We start from the raw sequence: 14,950 nt of genomic DNA on the forward strand, positions 1-14,950 counted from the left end.
ACAGTATGTGTTAAAAATATTTTTGTCCGTGAAAAATGTCAGTTCAGCAGCTCCGCCGACATTTGGAACCTCTGTCTTTCTTTTTTTTTTTTTTCCCCAGGACGCGTCCTGACTCCTGGATGATCGCGTTTCAGTTGTAGATCTGTTTCGTTCTGCAGACCCAAACGGCTTCAGCACTTCTGAAATGAGGCAGAAAGTTTGTGCTGCCGCTTTCCCAGCCGGACCACGTCCAAACAAAGCAGGTACTCACTTCCCAGAGCGGCATCCCCGGCAGCGCCGGAGTTGCGGGGCTGTGCGTGGCTGCTGCCGGCTACCAGCCCCAGCGTGACACTGCGCCTTCTCCTGCTGCCGGCGCGCAGACTCCCCTCTCTCCACCCTTTATTCTATGAAAGCACCTGGTTTAGTTATTCCACTTTTTTTTTTTTTTTTTTAACCTTCCTCTCCTAGCTCCCCACCAGCTCCCCCCCCACCCCGCGGTTTAAACAGTGGCCTGGTAGGCGTGACAGCAGCACCAGGGAGACGGAGGGCAGCAGGGGTGCGAGGTTTTAGGTCCCCCGAGCAGGTCGGTGGTGGGTCCGTGCCCTTGCGCCGGGAGAGCCACCCCGCGGCCAAGAGACCAGGAGAGGGGACCCCGGTCCGGCCTGGTGCCCCCGGCTGCCCCCCGCCAGCCAGGCGGCCGGGCCGGGCCAGGGAGCGTGGAGTTCGCAAGTGTCAGGCTGTGGAGGCTGAAAGGGCAAAGCTGTAAAGCAGGGACTCCGCAAGTTCGGATTAGTTTTGCGACTTTTGTCTTTACGCCTCGGGAGCTCAGTCGATTGCCGCTTCTAGGACAAATTGCGTGGTGGGTTGCGGGGGGAGAAATAATAATAATAATAAAAAAAATCTTAAAAGTCTCTCCCTTCAGCTCCGCGTTTCAAATGCAAATCGGGAGAGAGATTGGTTCCCGCCCCACCCCCTAGCCCGGCTCCTGATTTTTATCCAAAGGACTCCATCTGTATATCCTGTCAAGGAGGAGGAGGAGGAGGAGAGGCGGGGGGGGGGGGGTGGGGGGGAGGATTGGAACCGGGCAGGCTGCTTGCTCCCTGGATCCCTCTTCAATAGCCACCGCTGGGTCTTCGGGAGGTACAAAGAGTCCCTGTGCCGTCTCCGGGCGCCCTCGAACGGAGCTGGCAGCCGGCTCGGGCCGCCGAGCGGTGATATCCCCTGCCCTGAGCAGCATCCCCACCTCCTCTGCCTTCTCCCTCCCTCCCCGCTCCTTCCCTCCCTCCCTCCTCTTCCTCCTCCTCCCGCAGCCACGATCCGCACCCAGTCGGAGCTGGGCTTGGCACAGACACCCACTTCTCCCGCCGTGTGCCCAGCGGCTGGCCGCGCCGCGCCGTGCCGTGGTGGAGGAGGAGGAGGACCGGAGCGGCGGCGGCAGCGCTCCTTCCTCCGCGGGTGCGGGGCGAGTGTGCGGGCGGGCGCGCAGCCCTCATGCCAGGCGGGCGCCCCGCCGCCCGCAGCCCGACCCTTTCCGCCCGGGAGCATCCCGCCAGCACTTCGCCGCGGAGGAACCGGTGGCCCTTGGGATTAAAATACTCACCGCGCCGGGAAGCCGAGGGAGAGAGGGAGCAGGTAAGTGCCGGCTGCACCTGTGCCTTTCCCTGCCTTCCTTCCCCTCCCGTGTAGGCAGAGGGCGGTCGGAGCAGTTGCGGAAAAGGGCTGTGCGCTCTTCGTCCGCACCCGCTCGCCCCGGAGCGGCTCCTGCCCGGAGCGGGGCCGCGGCTCCGCGGGGCCGGCGCGGCCGCGGGTAATTTTGGCATTTCCCGCGCTGGTGGCGGCCCGGGCAGCGCGGCGGGGACCGGCTGCGGGACCACCGGCACCAGAGGTGGCGGGGAGACCGTGGAAAGTGAGAGCGCTGGGACCATAGGCGTGTGCGCACCTTGTGAGAAATTAGAGAACAATAGCATCACTCTTGACTCTTTGAAGAAGTCTCACAGACAAGAGGAGAAGTGGGGTGGGGGAAGGGAGGACCACGGACTTTTGCAAAATACAGGCAGCACAAAGTCCTGACTGTCTCAGTCCTTTCTGCCAAGCCAAAGCGGCTGTCTTGCTTGGCCTTGAAGTCCGGCAGTGATGTTACAGTGCAAAAGATTACTGAGGCAAGGAAATTTCCTGAGTTATTTCCCAGAGCTTTCGTCCTTTTATGTCAAGGATGTTCTAGAGTTTGCAAACGTTGAAATTATGGGAGCTATTTTTTTGATTAGTATTCAGCCGGTAAGGCTAGCTCTGCGGTGCTTGGGTGATACTGACCCTTCCCCCTCTGCCCCGTCGTCCCCCCCCACCGCGCCCCCCCCTCTCGGTATCCACATCTCCACACACACGGGCATGTCCTGATGTCCTGCTTTCCTGCAATAGGCTGTGTGCACCGATAGCAAGTGGTTTGTGATCTGGATCCTCAGACTTCTGCTTGCTAATGGAGCAAAAAAACCCCAACAAACCACTTTTTGAGATATGATTTAGCTTTTATACTCATGCTTTCAAAAGATGAGGTAGTTCGGGTAAGCCAGGATTCTGCAAACGATGTCTTCCCCGGGATTTAGGGAGGGCTGGGAGATGGAGACTAGTGAGGTGCTCTGATTCTGGAAACTGAAATGCTGATACTTTAATTTTTTTCCCACTGCAAGGAAAAATCTTGTGTTCTGATAGATAACTTCTCAAGTCAGAGACTTGAAAGGGCAGAGTATGCTTCATAGTCTCTTTAACAAGACATACTGCCTTGCCATTTTTCAGCTAAAACATAGGTGATTGTGCAGCTTTGCAGAAAATAAATTGCTTTTCCAGGACAAATAAATAAATAAATACATAAAAGAGCCAAACTCTTAAGCATGCCAGTTTCTGAAAGTCTCTCATTGGCATTGATGTGTGACTTGACTTTTCTATACTTATTACATATACTAATACTTTCTGTGTTATTATATTTGAAGTTTGCAGGGAATTGTTACTGGTAGAAGCTGGGTACTTACTCTTTCTGAAAAAGATAGGTCTACATAATACCAGGTGCAGAGCTGTTGAGATGGGCAGTAGCATGAAAGTTGCATAACTAAATTAAGTTTGCTTAGAATATAGCTTCTGAAGGTACAACAGGTCAACAGATAAAGATCAGCTGTAAAGTCATGTTGATTTTCTCTCAGCAGTATCATAAAAGTTTTAAAGATGTAGACGTGAAGTGAGGATGTTTAGACATTATATGATTGTGCCTCATTAGAGCTAGTTCAGGGCAATGTGTGTATTATCATCTTTGGAGAAAAAAAAAAAAGAGCAAAAAACCCACAAAACAAACCCAAAGAACTATCCAGGGACCACATGTGTCATCCTGTTTAAAGTCCCTATACACAGTTTTACAGCTTTCCAGTCTGTACCAACCAGGGCATCTACCTAGGCATCTAGACACTTTTTTTTAGAATCATGAAGAAGGGCTAAGTGAGATTTAAAAGACAATTGCAGTAAAATCCACAGCAAGGCAAGAAAAGCGAAGGAGCTAAAACCTGACTCTGACAACTTTTAATATTAAGTATGTGCAATATATAGGGTTTAAATACATAAAAAAGACTTAAAACTACCTGGAATACTAGGAAAATGTTAAAAGTAATAATCTGATCTACCATTGCATGTCAGTTAATGTGAATGAAATTACAAACTTCAGTAATACAGACTATTTTCTTGCAAAAAGCCAATAAAGATTGCAGTTTTAATCAAGGGGCATTTCAACCTTATAATGGGAGACTTTACTGTAATTAAAAGCTGATGTAGGTCATTAGAATTGTGCTAAGAGTCAGATGACAGTCTCACAACTCTCTTAAGTCTACTTTCATTGATTTGATAGCAAAGCACTCTTGATTATTTGCTATTGATTTAATAGCAAATAATTCTTATCTTTTCATATAAAAGGGTAATAGTAAAGCATTTGTATAACTGCAGATTAACTGTGAATTATCTGATGTGAAGAATGGATATAGCATCCATGTAGATTTTCACCTATCCTTTTCATGTATGACTGCGTACGTGTACACGCTGTGTCCACATTTTTGTGTTTCTTCAGCAATCAGAGAGTGACTGAAGGAGATCATTATTAATGCAAGACCTTATGTTGTTCTAGTCCAACTTAAGTTCCTACTTTACTATAAACCTGGCTAAGCCTTTTCTGAAAGGGATTCAACTCATAAATTGACTCCGATGTGTGATGGAAATAGAAAATATTTTAAACTTCAAACGGTTTACAGATGAGTATACTGCTTGGGAGTCAGTTTTAGTGATGGGTTGGCTGGTAAGTTTCTGTGTGTGTTTTTTGGCTATTGCCTTCAGTATCTGATGTGTTCAGCAGTTCTTCAATGAAGGCCTTTCTTGAGGCATTCAGTTTCCTTTAGTTTATCACACACATTTTTTCATGCTACTACTGGGTATTGTTTTCTTGTGACAATAAAAATCATTAAATTCTAGCTGAGGAAGGGTGCATAAAATAGATGGTTACTTCGGTTCTTCCTGTCAAACCAGGTTTAACTCTGAGCAGTAATGCAGGAGTGCCTCCTCTGGGAATTCAGTGGTTCTGCAAGAAAATCATCCCTAGGCATTATGTGAAATTCCTCAGCTGAAATGAGGCTGCAGAAATTGAGCTTGTGCAAATTTGAATATTTGTCTTGATTGGTCCCAGATCCACAAATACTGCTGGCGTTTCTTTTCAATAACTGATCAAATTAGCATAATCCTTCTCAGCAACTTAGATGTTTCAAATGTACTGTTACAAGGTGAAAAACCAACAAAGCACTTTCACATGGAGAAAATGATATTAGAAAAATATCTTTCTTTTGTGAATTTTTCTTGGGGGAAAAAAACCACCTACCAACAACCCAAACAATTTAACACTCTAGCCACATTCTGTCTTGTGATCAACTGCAGAGCTGTAAAAAAGACCGAAAGCTGTTGCCTGGGGTTTTTTTGTGCATTTTTTTAAGCCATATCATTAATGAAGTGTGCCTAGTGTTTTTCTGTTGCCTCATCAGGTCCTTTCACCTGAGTCAGAGGGTATTGGAGCCAGTTTAGTGTAACAGCGCCATATGTTTGGAGCAGTGATAGTTTTTTGCTGGATAACCAGATGCAGACTGCAGGATGTGCACTACATTTACAGATCTCCCATGTGAATATTTAGGCCAGTTAGCGGCAGGAGGTTGTGGTCTGTAGATGTAATGTCATCTGGCACAGGGAATTAATAGGTTTCATTGTACTGCCTTGACTTGCAGAGCTTTATTTCATCGAAGGGTCCCCACTTCACTTGCTCCAAGGCACCATCATTGTTTGGTTTTTTTTGGTTTCCCTGAAAGAAGGGATAACCAAACAATGGAACTGACACTATAATTAGACGTTATCTTCTCTAAACCTTTTTGTCTCAAGGATCACATAATTCCTGTGCCTATGAAGGAGTCTCCTGTAATACTTAGGATGTGTAACATGGATGAGCTGCAGGCTTGTAACAAAGGGGAATTTTCTCTGCCACTGAATGTAACACCCTGTCCAATGGACATTGTAAAATTGAATGTCAAAACATAAATATTTCAGTGAGGCAGTTCAGCTGTCAGGAGGCTCACCTGCTGATTCCACTGTGTTTAAGGCATCGTGGTTCAGGATCCAGTGGGAACAGTCACCCTCAGAATTATTTGAACACCCAGGGTCTGATTTTACTGAATGACTAAAGTAGAGAAAAAACAAACAAGTGTGGGATAACCTTGCATTGTTGACCAAGGAAAGCAAGATTTAAGCAAGCAGGTGATGGCTGGCGTGCACTTTCAGAGTCAGCGAGGTCCAGATTTATGCAGTAAATTTTGCAATGGTATCAAAAATTGAAGCAGTTTGATGAGAAGAGGATAATGTGCAGAGGGAAGTAAGAGGGAAGAGTAGGACTGGTAAACTCTTGAGTTACATCTTCAATGAGTGCCCTGGGCTGACAGCAAGACTTCAGAATAGAGAAATGCAATCCAGACTGGTGGAGTTCAGTAATGGAAAAGGTTTTGGATTTCCAGTTCTTCCTGAAGCATTTTGCATTGGAAAGACATCAGGACAAAATACGCTGAAGGGCAAAATTCCCTATTGGGTTGAGGAGATTGACAAGGAAATGATATGGTTCATAGATTAAGCTGGCACTGTGACACTGGTAGCAATGTGTGAGCAGAAGTCTGCAGGAATTTGCATTTTGGCTGCAAAGGTTAGGTGGTGCAAAAATGATCTCAAAAGCCTTCAGCAAACTGCCCCACAGTGCTGGGGAAATCTCAGTGGTGGGGAAAGAGGGCTTGCTTCCAAGAGGATATCTCTGAGACTGAAAACTTGTCCTTATCTACTGCTGCTCATTGCTACACACAAACAGGGAAGACTAGTCATGATGTGTTGTTTTAGGAATTACAGAGCGAAGCAAAATATTCAGAGAGATTTTCAGTGGGTGTAAATTACCCTTAATTGCTTGCAGTGAGGGGGACTATTCCTTAAAGCTGAGGATCTTATTCATGATCTGAATGTTTTCAACAAATCAAGATTGCCCCTCAGAGACAGTGCATAATAGTGTCTTAGTGTCTTTTTGACACTAGCAGATTGTTTTGGTGAAGTAAAGTAATAACATTTTTCAGATTAGCAGTGTACACCAGAACACTTCTCTTACTAGACTGTGGCTTAAATGTAGTTTAATTTTTTGTACAGCAGATGGAAGAAAATGTAAGTTTTATGCTATATATTGAATAAAGAGATTATTATTTTTTCAAATGTGTATATTTTCCGTCTGATGTTTTATGTATCAGCCTGCTATTTGAGAACATAAATATGAGAGTTTAGATATCCAGTGGATTTTTTAGTTTTTATTCTTACAGCGGTTCACATGGACAGCATTTTACTGCTCAGCAAAGACGTGCTATGTACACTATACAGATCACATAACATACTCTTCAAATTACCCACCAGTTTTTTTTCTTTATATTTTTCATATTTTTGATTGCCAGGACTATATGTAAAGAAAGTAGGGAATACAAGCTCAGATGTGAAAGCTAGAGCCTAATGCTTTAAACATACCAGCAGACAAATTAATTTTATTTTTAAAGCCTAAATTACTTTTTAATGTTAGCAACATGTGAGTGAAGAGACATAATTGAATTTTGCCCCTATTTGGGGAGGGGAGTAGCATTTTGGAGATCAGAAACAAGGTGTAAAGGTGCAATTTTGTCCTAGGGTAATTAATGACATCAATTAAAAGTGCAAATATTTCTCAGTTCTGTGTAATCTGAGTCTTACTTGTGCAGAAGTGATACCATTTCATAAAAAAGCATCTTTCAACAAAAAGTACAAAATAGTTGCAGGTCAGTTTTGCCTTCACTTGACACTCAAATGTGTAAACACAGATGGCAGTGAAGGCATTAGAATCAGAGCCCTGAATACCCTCTGTCACTGTCAGTGTTAGTCATATCCACTGTGGCAAGTGCATCCCTGAACGCTGAAGTTATGCCTTAATGAGGAAAAAAATCACCAACAGTACCTCTTAGTTTTCAGTTTTATGAAGGCTGTGACATTGATAATGTGGACTTGTGGACTTCATACTTACAGACTTCATAGAACAGGTGATGTTGAAGTGTTAGTTACGCTTGGACAAAACCCCAATTTTTTTTAAATTAAAAAAGTGTGTAAAAATATGTATGTGTGTATATATACATACACACACACATATATATATATATATATAAGTAAGAAAGGTAATGAAATGCAATTTAATGAAAAGTTATTCCCAAAACAGAAAAGAGACTTCTGCTTTTGGAGGTATCACACTCAAAAGGCAATGTACTGAAAGAACTATAAATAAAAACCTAAAAAAAGGACTCTAAGAGGAATAGAAAGACTTTTCCCGAAGAAGAGGAAGAAGGGAGGGAAGAGCATTTCAGAGCAGAAAGTGCTGCCACACAGCTGAATAAAAATAATTGGAATTTTGGAGTCTGTGTGGTGAAAGTATTTGAGAATGAGTAAACCACAACAATTTTTTTTTCCAGGAGGTGTGAGTATTCTGCTTTTCATCAGATTGTGCTGTCTAGCATATGGACTGTTTTTCAGTTGGTATTTTGGGTGCGTTTTTCAGTTCTGTGCTGTGGCGTGTGGCTGGGGACCATGGCACTCCATATGGTGGCTTTCATACTTTCCTGCAGGTGTAAAAGAAAGGATATAAGAGAACACTGTTTGAGATAAAGGTTAGAGCAATTCTAGGTTTGGAATGTCTGTTCAGAGCAAGAACAAGACATTTCAAACTGCTTAGTGAAAAGACTCTAACATATTGTAAATGTTTTACTGACATTTCTTAAGAAAATCCATTTTGTATTTTTATCTCCATTAAATAACAATCTGCTGCCTCTTTGAAATAAACTGACAGTTTATCAATATCAGATGTCTTTAACATGATGTAGCTTAGACACAGAGGGGGGAAATCAAGGGTGTGTAAACAGCCTCTACTACAAACAACGCTTACAGTAGTTGAACAGAGCGGTGGGAAGTTAACATATCACAGAGGAAGCATAGCTACTCTCCTTAACACTCTCTCAGTAATTACTGTCATATGGTCATGATTTACCCAAAGGGCCAGATCAAAACTGAGCTATGACTAGTTGGGATTAATCATTTCAAACTAGGCTCTGCTAGCGAGGATGACACCTGCGTGTTAATCCCGCCGTGAAAAGTGTCTTGGTCCATGTTGGAATGATGTCTTTTATAACTATAGCATCCTGTTTTCAAAATTAGGGTCTTTAGGTAAGACATTGCCTATTCTCTTTGGTTTGCCTGTAGGGAGACACTGGATTTTCACATATGGAAGCTTTCAAATTGCTCCTGCTTAGCAAACACGCTCAGTGGGTTTGTGGTTTATCCCACCAGCCTCTAAGCAAAGCCTTTCTGGTGCAGGGCAGTACCACAGAAGGGATTACTATAAAAAGGCTTTAAATACAGTCTGTAATCAGAAGAGCTTTTTATTTGTTTCATGTTTCTGCCCTCTAGGTACCTTTGGCAGCACGATGCATAGGCGTTCAGCAGCTAAAAGAACCTGACATGCTGAAAACAGATAGCAGATATCACATTTCACTCAGTTTTAATGGTAGTGGGTAGGGATATAATGGTAATCTATCTGGAACGTTTAATGTGTGTGTGATTTAATGTCTAGCCTTTTTAGATTAATTAAATGTAGAAAGGATGAAATCTTCTTTCTTCCATGGCTTCCTAAGTAGCAGCAGTTCACTCCAAATTAATGCCTTGTTATCTATTTTAATTTCACCCTTATTTTCACCTCATGTTTGGCCCTACATAAATGCTTCTTGTCTCCCTCATTGCTCACTCAGACAAGGAGGATGCCCGTTTCAGAGACAGCATTGTTTACCTGGCGATTTCCCCAACAGGCAAAGCTATGTTTGGCTCTGACAGAATTTATACTTTTAAAAACGTTGTACTAAGTATACATTTTTACTTGAGTAGAGAAGGCTCACAGTTGTAAAAGGCAGAAAAAAGTGTCCTTTAAGTATTGAAGTTTGAGGGGTTTCTTTCAAAAATATATTTATATATTTAGTGAGTTCTACCAGTTATTAAATGATTAAATTTCGAAATAAAAACAGATGCACAAAAAGATAAAAACTGTATTTGTTAGTGCTGAAAAATCATTCGTCATTATATCAAGGTTTCATTGAAAACACAAAATCACATTACCTTCTGATCTTTCTCAGCATATTTCTATATAAATATACAAACTAGTGTAACATGTTTCTTACGATGTCTGATATTTGCTTTAGGAATGTAGTAAAAATGAGTGGGGAGACTCAGGGCTTTTTAGCAGGTCAGGTTCAGATCAGAACAAATCATAGCATCTGGTGTGCTGTGACTAAGAATCAATCAATTTTTCTGATTAATCTTATACTCCTTTTTTTTACTTTTGAGTTATATGGGAGAGAGTTAAGCTAGGATGTGTCCCTGCTGTTAATACGACTTCCTGCCTGTAGCCAGTTTGTAATTATATTATAGTAATGACAAGCAAAGCAAACCATAGCAGAGAGAGGAGAAAAAAATAAAATCAAATGACTGTAAAGAACTACACTTGCTTTGATTATTTTAAAGAGAAAAAAAATTAGCATTTGTTCAGGGAAAAAATGGTGTATTAAGAGAACAGTCAGGAAAAAACTTTATGAATATAAATACATCTGTATCAGCAGTAGTAGTGCCATCCAAAGAGTTTGCTGTAAACTCTGAAACTTCTTATGTAAACTCATTAGTATTGATGATGAGAAAAGTAATAAATAAACATTTTTCATGAGTGATGTAAATGCTGTGAAGAATTATTTGCATTCTTTAAAAAAAAAAAAATTCTGACAACGGTTCTTATCTTTTTCCTGGATAGGTACCTGTTACAACATTTCTTTGGTGAAGGCTATTCAGCAGTGGTGACATCTTCCAATCGACCACTCTGCAAATTATTATCTCTGGACTCCCAGCTGACACCCTGCCAGACGCTAGAGCTACTGAGACAACTGGAATTGTGCCCGCTTTGGTCAAGGTTTTTTCTTTCACGGAGGAAAAAAAAAAGATGAAGTTGGGCAAAGTGGAGTTCTGCCATTTTCTGCAGATACTAGCTCTTTTCCTTTGTCTTTCTGGGATGAATCAAGCAGAGCTCACAAGGTCCAGATCAAAGCCCTACTTTCAATCAGGGAGGACGAGAACCAAACGCAGCTGGGTGTGGAATCAGTTCTTTGTGCTGGAAGAATACATGGGTACAGACCCACTCTATGTAGGAAAGGTAGGGGATTTAAACAAACTTTGGAGGGTACAAATGCTTACTTTTTCATGTGTTTATATGGTGCAAACTGAAAATTTTAATTCCGTCAGCATGGTTGACTTAAGCCAGGATGGGACAAAGTTTTGTAGTTTGAAAAAGAAAAAAAGGTTTAATACTTCAAAACAGCAACATGCTACATTCCTATAAGAATGCAAGATTCCTCTCACATTTTTCTTTAAGAGCTCTACATATTAGCACTACTTCTTTAATGGAATACAGTAATGAAAGTGTTTTACCACCACTGACAGAAAGAAAATATTTATTACTTATATTAGATTTTATTTCTTTTACATAGAAATAGAGAAACGTAATGATGAATATTCTTTTTTGAGAGCTAACAGCTAGTCCCAGAAAACAGAAGTTATATATTATTTTGTTTGCTCCCTAAATTCGACATGACTGAAGGCAAGAGAGAAAGAATCAGGCATCTATGGGTATGATGAGTAAAAAGGAGGGCATGTCTGTACTACTGCTTTGCTTTGACTTTGCTTGGCTGGCATATTGGCACCTTGGAGACCTTGCTGTCCTCTGCACATAGGACAGCTTTGTGGCTTTACCTCTGATGGGCACAGGTCCAGTACAGAGCAAGCCTTTACATCAGGGCATCCCAAATGGTTCATTCTGAGCGCCCGTTGCTGCACATGGAGCACTGTGAGCACAGCTGTGAATCTGGGACTTAGCTCATTCACTGCCTTGTGCTACTAGGTAATATGCTTCCTTCAGCAATGATGAAGGGAAAAAAACCCACAAAACAAAAAACAAAACCCCCTCTGGTGTTTCTGTGTAACATTTATGTGTAATCATCTTACTGAAAGGAAACCCCATTTTTCTCTGTAATATCAGAATCAATAAATAGAGTTTCTTGTTAAAATATAGCAAATGCATAGAAAACTAGGGAGTGACAGCTTTTGGCACAACAGCATGCCTGCAGAAAAGGAAATGAAGTAATCTGAAATTCACCGCTTCAAATATGCAACTGCAATGAATTTCAGCTTACTTAATGCATCCTACTGAGACAAAACCTTGATGTTTGTGTTAATACAATAAGCATTTAGAATTTAATCATGCCAACTGAATAATCAAGTTAAATGTTGAATTGCTTTCGTGATTGCAGCTATGGTTGCATTTAGGTGCTTTTCTGAACTGGGACTGATACTTTGCACAACTGAGCTCTCAAGAAAGGTGTATTAGAATCACAAATATGATCTGAAATTACAGCAGTCCTGAAAGTTTTGGTAAAGTTTTAGGTTATGTAGCAGTTTCCATTCTGATGCCATGCGGCTGCTGGTTGTCTGTGTGAGTTTGTCTTTTAGGCAAATTTGTTCTCAGGTTGGAACTTATCTTCTGCTTTTGAAAATGGCCTTTTTGGCATTCTTGCCCACTTATAAAATAGAAAATGTGGCTTGCAAATTTGAATTCCTCCCTAGAAGAGAAGTGTCTCCAAATATTCAAGTGAAGGCTGGTTTTGATCTGTAGTAATTCTCATATTCAGTCAAATGCTGTATTATGGCCAAAAATGCTGTGGTAGCGCTACAGTACATGATATTTGCATGTATGTCGTTATTTTTAGCTTCACAGTCTGCTCTTTCCTGTCCTTTACGAGAGTCCTAGCATTCATAAGCAGATATCTTTTGAAATGCAAACCTTTTTTTTTTTTTCTGAAACCGTCTGTGCCCAGCCTGTTTTTGTATCAGCAGTATGAGTTGTTGGCTCAGGAACTCACACTTGTACCAGCAATCCATTTTGTAGGAAAAGCAGATAAAAATTTGCACTTACAAGAGGAAGCCCATCTTCCTGGAAACAGAGTCCTTGCTGAGCATCTTATAAGATGACATGCCCAGTTCCTAACCCTCTCACTGGAGAGGCTTTTCACTGTGTGGCTCCTGAGGTGCAATCATGACCGAAGCTGCATTCCCACACATGGAAGCAAAAAGGTGATTTTCTTTTCTGTGTCAACATAATATGTGTATCACCACTCTGAAGTGAGCAGCAGTTGCCTTCCTCCCCCTCTTCTCCCCTTAAAAATATTGCTGTTCTTGTTTCAAATCCTTTGCAGCTACATAGGGACTGAGAAGACTGAGATTTAGGTAGGAAGGTTGGGTTTTTTTGGTTTATTTTTTGATTTTTTTTTCCCCCTTGGTGAGAAAGCTAGAGGAAGCAAAAAGCTGGCATAACTCACTTCTCTCGTCAAGTGAAGTGGAAGCAGCAACCAGACTCTGCCTCATGCTCTGCAGAGTGCTCTACTCCCAGGGAAGGCAGTTCTGCACTGCCTTACGATGCTTTGCAGGGTGCCAATCTAACTGCACATCCAGGAAGGAGGGACCTTTTTCCAGCTTTTAAGGGCTGTGAAACAAAAAGGCTTCAGAAATGCTCAAGCAAATGGAACTGCAATAGGGAATATTGTCTCCCCACCACTATTCAATTTTATAAAGCATTAGGCAATTCTGGTTGGAAGGCAACATTTGGAGAATATTAGGGTTACACAGCAAATCATTCAAGATTTGTGAAATACCAATGTTAATTCCATGTTCAGCATTAACTCTGTGGTCGTGGGTGTCTGCATTCTGACACTTTAATTACCTGATCATGCAGGGTAAAATCCTATTCCTTGTAAACAATGTAGCAGGATTCCTCTTCACCTCAGTAAGACGAGTCTTTCACTTAATTTTTCAGTGATTTCATGTTTTTTTAACAAGGTTTCAGATCCATACCTGAGGTATATTGCAGCCTTCCTTCTGGACATCCATTTATTGGTAGAATTTTTTATTTTTTTTCCTAAGTGCATATGTATTTCTTTTCTTAAGGCAGCAGGGCCTGTTTCTCATGTCACTCTGCAGAAACCTTTGGAGGAGTTCCTTTAGTTTTACACTAATAGGAGCCAGAGGTGGCAGAAATTTTGTGCCTTTGCTTTTTGTTTTGTTTTCTTTTTATTGTAGGTCTTTCCTCTCCATGATACAAATTTTAATCATCTTGGATGTAATTCTGAGCACCTCTTGGGAGGTGCTTGGCATGTAATCACGTTGTGGACTGAACCATATACAATTTCTTTCTGTCCATCAGCACAGCATATGTTATGTTCGCTTGAAGGGTTAAAGCGTTTCACTGTTTAGCCCATTTACCTGTTTGGATAAGCACTATTCTCTTCCAGACATTCTCTGTAGGAAATGAGGCAGTTAACTGTGGTGCTAATTGAGCTAGAAGCATAGCTGGCTTCTGATTTCTGGAAAATGTTTACTACTGCTTGGTAATATGTTTTGTGAAATGCCTTATTCTGTATTTTCCATATAAATGGCTTTAATACAATCTATTGGGCAAAAAAGTAATAGTATAGAGCAGTTTTAAATGATTCCATTTAAATTTAGGAAAAATTGTATTCTATTACACTGAATATTTGAAAAGCTGTATACAGTCTTGTAATTGAAGTTTCTGTGGGTACACATTGGCAAAAAGGGATGCAGTTAAAGTAGAACTTGAAAATTTTATTGATATCTTTTTTGGTTCTTGTTATATAACAATCAGACATCCAGTTTTGTTTGGTTTGGTTTGGTTGATTTGGTTTTGGAGTGGTTGTGTTGTGGGGTTTTTTGTTTGGGGTTTTTGTTTTGTATTTGAGGGGGGTTCATTTCTTGTAATGTGTTCTGCTGCAAGAGTGTAAGTGTCCTCAAAAGCATTATGACACAAAGTCTCAACCAACAATACTTTCATTTTTCTTGTTAAAAAGTTAAAAAAAAATCAAAAGAAGCCACAAATAAACCTGAGGAAATTAAACAAGGCTGTGAACTCCATGTGAGATGCTGATTGATGGCTGACTTCTCTGTTTTCTTTTGGATCCAAACCAACACTCTTTTTCCAATGGCTCTAAATTTAGGTATAGTTAAAATGCAGTTTCAGGCTTTTTGCTGAGTTGAACTCTTCTTTTCCCCTGAGATCTCACTAACATATGAAGGACTGGAAATAAAAGACACAGACTTTTGGTTGAGCACAAACCCATTAAGCTGATATGTAGCTTTGAGAGGCTCACTGGGAATTCTCAAAAATAACACTTGGAACTTGTAAGATGTCCTGCATGTAGTATTATTTATTATGTATGGG

At 41.4% G+C, this 14,950-nt stretch overlaps 1 protein-coding gene across 2 annotated transcripts in view; it reads left to right on the top strand.

Annotated features, from left to right (window-relative positions):
- Positions 1–1,525: 1,525 nt before the first annotated feature.
- CDH7 (cadherin 7) overlaps positions 1,526–14,950 on the top strand; it is a 90,250-nt gene continuing 76,825 nt past the window's right edge. For both annotated transcript variants that reach the window (XM_064657502.1, XM_064657511.1), the window contains exons 1-2: positions 1,526–1,611; positions 10,424–10,819. In XM_064657502.1, the coding sequence (XP_064513572.1) occupies positions 10,610–10,819 (210 nt within the window). In that variant the 5' untranslated portion in view covers positions 1,526–1,611; positions 10,424–10,609. The remainder of the gene's footprint in view (positions 1,612–10,423; positions 10,820–14,950) is intronic.

This window comes from Pseudopipra pipra, chromosome 1 (assembly GCF_036250125.1).
Source record: "Pseudopipra pipra isolate bDixPip1 chromosome 1, bDixPip1.hap1, whole genome shotgun sequence".
NCBI lineage: Eukaryota > Metazoa > Chordata > Aves > Passeriformes > Pipridae > Pseudopipra > Pseudopipra pipra.